Source organism: Mus musculus, chromosome 15, assembly GCF_000001635.26.
Source record: "Mus musculus strain C57BL/6J chromosome 15, GRCm38.p6 C57BL/6J".
NCBI lineage: Eukaryota > Metazoa > Chordata > Mammalia > Rodentia > Muridae > Mus > Mus musculus.
This window is the reverse complement of record NC_000081.6, coordinates 66,497,460-66,508,007: the sequence shown is the minus strand read 5'-3', so window position 1 is coordinate 66,508,007 and position 10,548 is coordinate 66,497,460. Positions and strand designations below refer to the sequence as shown.

At 42.2% G+C, this 10,548-nt stretch overlaps 1 protein-coding gene and 1 long non-coding RNA gene across 6 annotated transcripts in view; one reads left to right on the top strand and one right to left on the bottom strand.

The window, feature by feature from the left end:
* Window positions 1–284: 284 nt before the first annotated feature.
* Window positions 285–7,143, bottom strand: Gm31006. 4 transcript variants are annotated; one of them, XR_384152.3, is made up of 5 exons: window positions 7,043–7,143; window positions 6,368–6,407; window positions 5,362–5,597; window positions 3,955–4,030; window positions 285–495 (listed from the first exon to the last, which is right to left on the bottom strand). It is a non-coding gene; the product is annotated as a predicted gene, 31006 (long non-coding RNA). The 4 variants fall into 4 exon arrangements; XR_384154.3 differs by having other exon boundaries at window positions 5,522–5,597; XR_384153.3 differs by lacking the exon at window positions 6,368–6,407.
* Lrrc6 (leucine rich repeat containing 6 (testis)) overlaps window positions 7,087–10,548 on the top strand; it is a 121,064-nt gene continuing 117,602 nt past the window's right edge. Inside the window, exon 1 of one of the 2 annotated variants that reach the window (XM_030248662.1) lies at window positions 7,087–7,253. Coding sequence is in view for 1 of the 2 variants with exons in the window: in NM_019457.2 (NP_062330.1) it covers window positions 7,224–7,233 (10 nt within the window). In the remaining variant the exon portion in view is untranslated. The remainder of the gene's footprint in view (window positions 7,254–10,548) is intronic. The other variant, NM_019457.2, reaches the window with a different exon arrangement.

Genomic DNA, 10,548 nt, shown 5'->3' with positions numbered 1-10,548 from the left:
GGCATATCCTGTACCACAAGGGAGAACAACAGGAAGTCCTGCCCTCTGTCCCAAGGACTCCTTCAGTAGATCTCTATCTACACTCTTCCTATGTGAAACTGTGTCTGAGAGTCTAACAGCTTGTGGTTTAAAAAAAAAAATCTGTGAGTCCTCCCAGAAAAGTTCTGAATTTGAGGGTGGTTTTGGAATCCCCCAGCCCAAACTTGCTTAAAGTGTTATAATTAAAGAAAGTTATAGGGAATTTTGTACTTGCTCTTGTATAGTGTACAAAAGAGGCAAGCGAGTTTGCAATGTCAAGAACTATATATTCAGTGGATGCTGCAACCACTGAATATGCAGCCATGCAGCGGTTGACAGTCTGACATGACAGCAGCCATTTTCTATGATGAAACAGTCTGCCGAAGACACCAAGTGGACAGGTTTCCCCAGTGTCTCCATCTGTGAGTGCTCTGTCCAGGAAAGGCTCACATGGGTCTCCTACATTGGCTGGTTTTCCTGGATTGAAAGAAAAACAGATTGTTTTAGCTTTTACAGCAATAAACTATGGCATGAGATTGCCTTATCACAGGACTTGGGGGAAAGGTATCAGATTACAAAACATGACAAATGTGTACTACAACTATAAGGCGTGATTAACATGAACAAATGATTATCTCCATGGTATAAATGATTATCTGCTCAGAAGAATATGAAGAATCTACCCACTGAGGCTAGGAGGAGCCAGACACACCAAGTACCTATCTTTACCCAGAGGCACTGGAAGAATGGAGCTGGGAGGAGTGAAGCCTACGTAGGAGTACCATCAGAGACAGGAGACCTGGAAGGGAACATGACATTCTAGGTGCCTGTGCAAGGGATAATGATGGGATGATGTAGGTCTAGAGGTGAAACTCGTCTTGTAGAGTGCTTGCCTAGTACGCTTGAGAACAGGGTTTAGTCCTCTAGTGCTATACCCATTAGGGCATGGTGGAACAGCATGTATTCCCATCACTCAGCTGGTAGAGACAGGGAAATCAGAAGTTTAAGTTCATTCTCACCTATATAGAGAATTTAAGGCCAGTCTGGATTACAATGATATTCTTTCAAAAAGAAAAAGAGGAGGAGAAGGAAGGGGAGGAGAGCAGGAGGAGAGGAAGAAGTAATTTGAGTGTATTAGGTCTTTTCTATCAGATTAGGACAAAGTAGACCAAATTTCCTTATCTGAAAAATAGGGATAATATTAGTATTCATGTTATAGGGTTACCATCTATTGTTTCAATTACTTTGCTAACACTGGATAGAATAGCTACATAATGCATTTCAATAATTCAGTCGCTCAGCAAATATTTATTGGACATGCTACTCTCTATTCTCATACAGAAAGCTAGGAACCAGAGCTGGAAACTCACTGGGAAAGAATAATTAAACAAAACAAAACCCTCTCTTCTTGTCCTCCAGTGACTTTCAATCTAGAGTATGTTGCAGCATAGATTTCAGGTTAGCTCCTATAAGAGTTTTACATGGATATATGCCCAGGAGAGGTATTGCAGGATTCTCTGGTAATACCCTAACCCTAACCCTGAAGATGTTCCAACTGGTAATAAGAACACATGCTCCTGAGACTATGCCGGGGCCTAGCAAACACAGAAGTGGATGCTCACAGTCAGCTATTGGATGGATCACAGGGCCCCCAATGGAGGAGCTAGAGAAACTACCCAAGGAGCTAAAGGGGTCTGCAACCCTATAGGTGGAACAACATTATGAACTAACCAGTACCCCGGAGCTCTTGACTCTAGCTGCATATGTATCAAAAGATGGCCTAGTCGGTCATCACTGGAAAGAGAGGCCCATTGGACTTGCAAACTTTATATGCCCCAGTACAGGGGAACGCCAGGGCCAAAAAGTGGGAGTGGGTGGGTAGGGGAGTAGGGGGAGGGTATAGGGGACTTTTGGGATAGCATTGGAAATGTAAATGAGGAAAATACCTAATAAAAAATATTTTATAAAAGAACACATGCTCCAATATGTTCATAGCAGCCTTATTTATAATAGCCAGAAGCTGGAAAGAACCCAGATGCCCCTCAACAGAGGAATGGATACAGAAAATGTGGTACATTTACACAATGGAGTATTACTCAGCTATTAAAAAGAATGAATTTATGAAATTCCTAGGCAAATGCATGGACCTGGAGGGTATCATCCTGAGTGAGGTAACCCAGTCACAAAAGAATTCACATGATATGTACTCACTGGTAAATGGATATTAGCCCAGAAACTTAGAATACCGAAGTTCCAAGTTGCAAAACACATGAAACTCAAGAAGAACGAAGACCAAAGTGTGGTCACTTTGCCCCTTCTTACTATGCCGGGGCCTAGCAAACACAGAAGTGGATGCTCACAGTCAGCTAATGGATGGATCACAGGGCTCCCAATGGAGGAGCTAGAGAAAGTACCCAAGGAGCTAAAGGGATCTGCAACCCTATAGGTGGAACAACATTATGAACTAACCAGTACCCCGGAGCTCTTGACTCTAGCTGCATATGTATCAAAAGATGGCCTAGTCGGCCATCACTGGAAAAAGAGGCCCATTGGACACGCAAACTTTATATGCCCCAGTACAGGGGAACGCCAGGGCCAAAAAGGGGGAGTGGGTGGGCAGGGGAGTGGGGGTAGGTGGATATGGGGGACTTTTGGTATAGCATTGGAAATGTAAATGAGCTAAATACCTAATAAAAAATGGGAAAAAAAAACGCCCATGAAAGGAGTTACAGAGACAAAGTTTGGAGCTGAGATGAAAGGATGGACCATCTAGAGACTGCCGCACCCGGGGATCCATCCCATAATCAGCCTCCAAACACAGACACCATCACATATACCAGCAAGATTTTGCTGAAAGGACCCAAATATAGCTGTCCCTTTTGAGGCTATGCCGGTGCCTGGCAAACAGAAGTGGATGCTCACAGTCAGCAATTGGATGGAACACAGGGCCCCCAATGGAGGAGCTAGAGAAAGTACCCAAGGAGCTAAAGGGATCTGCAACCCTATAGGTGGAACAACAATATGAATCAACCAATACTCCCAGAGCTCATGTCTCTAGCTGCATATGTAGCAGAAGATGGCCTAGTCGGCGATCATTGGGAAAAGAGGCCCCTTGGTCTTGCAAACTTTATAGCCTCAGTACAGGGGAACACCAGGGCCAAGAAGTGGGAGTGGGTGGGTAGGGGAGTGGAGGGGGGGTATGGGGACTTTTGGGATAGCATTTGAAATGTAAATGAAGATAATACCTAATTTAAAAATATTTAAAAGAAAAGAGTTTTACATGAATTATGTCAATCACTTCCCATAAAGACTCATCTGTGGAAAGAAGAAAAGAATAAAGAAGGGAATTAGAGAAGAAGAAAATAAAAAGGGAAGAGATGAAGGAAGGGAGGGAGTCAAAAAGGAAGGAATGTGTGTAACCTCAGGAACTTAGAGTGAAGAAATTGATGTTGAAATAAAGAAGTCCCCTTGAAGGACAATTCATACCGAATACAATGGCCACCGCATTGACTACACATTATGAAAACACTATATTACATGGAACAATAGAAAATAAGAGCCACATATCTGTTTAGGCCAGGGTCCTTGAAACTGATCCAGCCCCCAAAGGAAAAGCAAAGAAGTAGGAGGTCTATTTTGCTGTTGCTGGAATCTTAAAACAAAACTGCTCCTCAAGATTTATTTCATCTGCTTTATAAACACAAAATGTTGCAGTGATTTGCATGGAAAGCACTGCTCATCCTGCTAGGTTTGCAGGAGTCAACAAAATGAGTCTATATAAATCAGGACTTGCGTAAGCAGACGCTCATCCTGACTGCCTAAACTAATTTACTTTGAAGAAAATAGCTTCACGCAGAGTTGCCACACCATTTCCCAATTCCCCCACTGTCAGTGAACTTTCTAACAACCACAGTCTATTGTACAATGTCCTCATACCTCCTGGGTCCTCTGTTTCTGAAAAATTCAGTGCTGGGATGTCAGCTCAGGGGAGGCAAAGCAAATGCAGCCGAGCCTGGTTAACAAAAGAACAAAAACAGTCCTGTTTTCAAAGATGTCAAGCCCCTGCCGGCCTGTGGAAGAGCTCTCCTGCTAGATTTTGTTGCACGTGTCCCAAGGTGAGAAACTGCCTGATGATCTTCCTGGTTCATGTTCTAGATTCCTCCTGACAAGGACACCTGAGTGGGTTTGGATTCTACCAAACCCACACACACACATGATCATAACAGAGGATACAACAGAACTTTTGGATAGACTGCCCCATGAGTTTATTTATTCACTCACTCAGAAAACATTTATTAGGCACCCACGTACCAGTGCCTGTGCAGAGAGCTAGGACTCAAAGATAGAAACAAAGCATCAGGAAAAGAAGTCTCTCAAGTAGGCTTTAGCCGAGAATGTGATGGGGCATGGAATTCAGGTTTGCAGGCAAAATTCTGATTCACCTTGTTCTAGTAGTATAATTTCATTAGGTCTTTGCTTCCTTGCCTGTTCTGTGCTATTACTAGCATGGCCTGCATCCGGAGCCCTCTATGAGAATGAGTAGTTAGCAATCTCAAAGCATACAGGCAAGGTTGAGCACACTTAAACATCTTAAGGGTGCTGACAACATCTAAAGGATTTTTAACCAGGGTAGACACTCAAGCTTTCGATTGCTTGTGAATGAAGGAATGAAATAATTCAGTCCCACAGACATCAGAGTTCACAGGACAATTCTAAGGCCCTAGTGACACTGTGTCCTCTTGCAAGGGGCATCATGAGTTCTTGGGCAGTAGAATGGATGGAAGGAATGGGGGGGGGGGGTAACTGCCTCTGTCAAATTGTAACACTGCACCTTGTCTACCTTCATTGTGCAGCCATCTTCTAAAGGACACACCTCTTAATAATGTTTGTATTGGAGATTAAGCTCAGACATAAGCTCCCAAGAGAATCAAAATATATCAGCCTCTGTGACAAGTAGAGCGTTTCAGAGTAAGGTGGAAAGATCATTGCCAGTGGGTGTAAGTAAGGGTGAGAATAGAAGCTCAGAGCTAACATATCACACACATAAATTACAGAAGCTCTGGAGAAACTTCTAGAGTAGCGGTTCACAAACTGTGGCTCTCGATCCCTACAGAGGTGGCATAGCAGATACCCCGCATATAGGATATTTACATTTTGATTCATAACAGCAGCAAAATGGCAGTTATTAAGTAGCAGCAAAATAAGTTTATTGTTGGGGGTTACCACCACATAAGGAACAGTATTAGTGTGGCAGCATTAGGAAGGTTGAGAACTGTTGCTCTTGAGTCCTGAAATCCTTTATCCTGAGCCTGATCTCAGGCTTTCGTTATCTTAGAAACTTACCATTCTACCTGGAATACGTGGGTACCAGCTTCTTCTGAGAATCTGGATCTTTTTAGCTTCTATAAGCCCCTGCTGTCAAAACTCCTAAGTTCAAGCAGAGGTAATATTTCAAGCTCTCTTGGCACTTGATGTCCAAGAGTAATCTGACTTCAGTACTCACAGGCACAGCCAGAGATATTGCCAGTGCTGTCGTCAGGTGGAAATGGGGAAGGTGTAACTCTCAGAGACGGAGTCATCTGACCGGTGCCAAGCAGAGATAAGCATATAGGTTTGAATCATATGTCTAAAGACAGCTGTTCTACATTGTTCTGCATAAAAAACACCCAAAACCAAACCAAACAACAACAACAAAAACCCCAGGAAATGAAGAACTGGGCATATTTGTAGAGATAGTAGATGTCACTTAAATTTATTCTGAGTGCTATTGGTTACCTCCTGGAATTCCAAAGTACTTCTCCCACTAAGGGGACATGGTGCCTAAAATTCTATCATTCCGATTCAGTACTTCAGGCTTGGCCAGTGAGGCACACTATTTCTTATCTACTCTTTCAGGATTACTGTTCAAAACTCCTCTGTGCAATTCCATCTAGGCCATACTGATGACCATCATCTGCCCTCCTCCATGCCATGCCTGTTGAGTTTCTTGTCTCTGTCACATCCACACCCTCATCTACACCTGACCCAGCCTATGATGGCCAACAGCCAACGCTGAACAGACACCTCTTGAAATCATAAATTTCTTTGCACTTAGCAATGCTCAGTAAATCTTTTTTTTTAAATAAATCTTTTAAAATGCATACAGACTGCACAAATTAAGCGCAATGCACTGTACTGGTTTACTGTGACTAGAGGATTTAAAAAATAAAAACCTTTTACAAATTGCATTTTTAAAAAGCAAATGGAGAGTTATATTTACGTTTGCAACTATGGCATACCTACATTCGCTTACTAAGTTGTGCCACATTAAATATTATCTGAACATTTGAGGAGGAATGATTAATCTTACCCAACTTTTCTTAGAGTCTTCAGACACTTGAGAAATGGGACTAGGAAAATACCAGACATGCATTGTGAGCTTAGAAGGACACTTCTGTGCCTTAGAATTAAAGGGGTGGTGTGTAGGCGAAGTGGGACAGGTCATAAAAATATAATTGTATAATATGTATGAATGTGTATATATATATATAATTGTAGGGAGTGAGTGAACGTAGAGCTATGATTTAAAAGGTTGTAATTGAATGGTAACAACTAATCTATAATGAACATATTTTTTTTAAGTCCTAAGTTCTTAAACAATAATTTAAAAAGAAAAACAAAATTAAAACAGTCTTTCAGTTCAGACATATTATTTAAGCTCCACAAAGTTTTTTTTTGTTTGTTTGTTTGAGTTCAGCTTATTATTTGTCTTAGACTCAGGGACAAATGCTAAAGACGTTTAAGGTCACAACTCTAATAAATAGAGTGGGAGCCAAATCAAATCTTCGTGACTTTTCACAAGTCAAATAGAATTGAGAGTACGGAGAAAACAGGCAGAAAACACGCCCAGGGAAAGATCCCATTAGGAAGTAAAGGCTCCCTGTGACTCTTTGATCTGGGCAGGACTGCTCCAAAGAAAGCCACAGGTGGGGACAGGGAACAGGATTAGGTCAGGGACAGTGGAGCTTGCCACTGCTATTCTTACTGCTTCTCTTCCGGAAGTCAGGAAACCCAGCGCCACCTGACCTCCTGCGGCTGCCATAGAATCCCTGTTGCCATGACTCCCGGATTGCGTCCCACACTCTGAGAGGCGCAGCTGCTAGGGCTGAGGGAAATCCTGCCTGCCGGTCTCCCTGTTTCCCTGACCAGAGATCCAGAAAAGCACCATGGGCCGAAGTAAGCGACCCTCACCCTCGGTGGGCTCAGCACCCGCTCCCCACGGCCAGCCAGTTCCCCTCCTCCCACCGCAGGGCCAGCCCCCAGGTGCCTCAGCTGCACCAGGCTCTCTGTCTTCTGCCCAGTACTCCTCAGATTCCCTCAAGATCCCTTAGGTCCTTCTGGGTCTGCGTAAGACCCCCTGAAGTCCCACCACGATATTTCATTATCCTATAGGTCCTCCTAAATCCTTTCAGGAGTTCTTGGGTCCCTTCAAGTCCCTTAAGTCTTATCAGGTCTCTTGAGGTCCCCTCAGATTCCTTATGTCCTCTCAAGTGCCTGCCATGTTCTCTACTTGTCACTGGCCAGCAGCTACCCAGTCTATGAAGTGGGCTCTAGGGAGAAAGGGACTTCGGGAAGACGGGATGGCTCAGCCTTAACACATGATTGGTTAGGCTGTGAAGTCCTGTGTGACACATTCTGTGTGCCACCATCTCGCTGAATAAGATAGTGCAGTCTAATGGAAGAGGGCACCAATTTTCAGAGTCATGGTTTGGTACACACCCTTCTCTATGGCCATCCTAAGAGTTCTATAACTTTGCTCTGGAACCCCATCTTTGAACCTCAGCGTCCTCATTTCCACAGCAAGGTTTTATTCTACAGTCTTAGTAAATAGGTAAAAGTGTTTATCTAAAGCTATTATAACTGTCCTCAAAGCGATGTGAGGAGTAAGTGTTTTTAGATTAGGTTGAATCATTTCTATTATCAAGGAATTTTTGATGCTAACAAATGGCATTTGCATACAGTTATCATTGTCAAAGTATCACCATATGTGTATAAGTGTGTGTGTGTGTGTGTGTGCATGCATACATGTGTGCAGATTCACATTTGTGTGCATATGGAATCTGGAGTTTGGCATCTAACATCTCAATTGCTTCCCACTGTATTTTCTTTAAATCAGGATCTCTCATTTAAAATAGAGCTTCTATTCAGTAAATTCACTAAACTGGCTGATCAATGAGTTAGAGGGGCCTGACTGTCTCTGCCTCTCTAGTGCTAGGATTACAGACATACCCTCCTCCATGGATGCTAGTAATCTAGACTCATGCCTTCATTCTTTACCAGCTGAGTCATCTCATCCTCCATAATTAATATTTTTTAGTCAAGAGACTGTGATTGGGGCTGGGGCACAGTTCAGCAGTAGAGCACTTGGGAGTCTCAGAAAAAGAGGAGGAGGAAAGAGGATGGGAGGGAGGGAGAGAGGGAGGAAGGAAGGGGCTGTGGAGAGTTTACTGAATGAATGTAAGATGGTAAACATAAATAATGAAGGAGAGTAAGATGGTGGGGTTTCTTCTTGCCTTGGAAATCTGCAAGAGGTCACCTTTACAAATGTCCTGTTGAGAAGCTAGAGAGTTTTCACCAGGTACCTAATTAGCCATGTAGGACTGGCGGAAGAGAGTGGCCTGAAATGAAGTCCAGAGAACAAGATGAATGACACTGTCACAAGTGCTCACACATTTCATGCCAGATTCAGATGTTTTCCATGCATTTCTCTCTCTCTCTCTCTCTCTCTCTCTCTCTCTCTCTCTCTCTCTCTCTCTCTCTTTCTCCAATGTTCCAAGTCAGGGTCAGGGAACCATGACCAATGGATCCATTTTTATGGGAGGTAACACAGAGCTGAGAACCACCTTGGCCAATATCTGATCCCAGGAACTAAGACAGAATGGAGAGATTTTAGGGTCCTTCTTAGACATACTCTCCTCTCTGTGATGATTAATTTTTGTCAACTTACTGCAAATTAGAGTCATCTGAGAAGACAGTCTCAGTTGAGGAACTGTGTTTATCAGATTGTTCTACAGGCAAGTCTGTGAGGGTATTTTCTTGTTTAATGTTTGATGTGGGAAGGCCTAGCCCACTGATACCATACACAGTCAGGGAGTCTTGAGTTGTACAAGAAAGTAAACTGAGCAGGCAGGCAGGCCATGGAGAGCGAGACTGTGAGCATCATTCCTCCATGGTTCCTTCGTCAAATCAAGCTCCTGTTCTGACTTCTCCCAGTGACAGATCATGATCTGGGAGTTATAAGATGAAATAAACCCTTTCTTCTTCAGGTTAGTTTTGGTCATGGTGTTTAGTCACAGAAAAAAAAAAAAATTTGGACACCCCTGCTCTACCTTGAATAGCTTTCTGCTTGCTAACATGTCTTCAGTTTTCTAGAAGAGTTTGTGGTAAGTCTATTTTTCCTTACATGGTTGGTATGGTTTATCTGTGGAAACATGTGTGCCTAAATTCTCTTTGCTAGAAGGCTTGTTACTCCGTATCTAGCTACTTGAGGTGACTGACAGCTCCTTAATCTACCCTTGTGTTTTTAATGAGCTTGGTAGTTTTCATCTTATTAAACAATTTAACATATCTTTATTAATTTTTAGGGGAGGTGCATAATATTTACAATATTCTCTGTATCCTTTAATATTTGCATATTAGATATATACATACATATATATGTTTATATATGTCCTTTAATGTTTATATAGTAGTATTATCTCCCATTACAAAAATTGGCAATTTATTCCATCCATTTTTCTGCCAAGTCAGAATAAAGTTTACAAATTTCACTTTCTTACCTCATCAGCTTTGATTTTTTTTCCTGATTTTTCCCTGGTTTCTTTGTCATTTGATTTTTGTTAGAATCTTTATTAGTTTATTTTGTTTTGAATTTGATTTGTCCTTTCCACAAACCTTAAAGTGGAAGCTGATGTCATGTCTCTGCTCTATATCTTTCTGACCATGGACACTCAATGCTATAAATTTTCCTCCCAGACATGTCTTAGCAGTGTCTCCAATGAGGCCATTCTGCCCAAAATGCAAATTTGCTTCTTTTTGTTTCTGATGTTTTATTAATAACATATATTATAATATCATATGTTTTATATATAATGTTATATGTAACATGATATATGATATTATAATGTATTATGATGTATCTATAGTCTAGAGTTTAGTTGGTGCAGTTTGGCAATGTGAATCCTCTCCAGGACCCCATCCTGGAATCTAGACTCTGTTGCTCTTATGTTTTAGCCTTGTCCTGGCACTTAGCTTTCCCTGACCTATTGTTTCAAGATAAAAACCTCTTTAATATACTTGCAATTCCTTCCCCTTGGTCTCCACATTTAGCTTTTAATAGTCCACTAGGGTCTCTTACACTTTCCCTGGTAGCTGTGCTTAGTCAGAGCTCCTATATGGACCTGTCATTTAAATGACATGCCTGACAGGTCACACTCACTATTGCATTCCTTTCCATTGATGGTCCCCCACTGCTTCACACCGGGCAGAGCT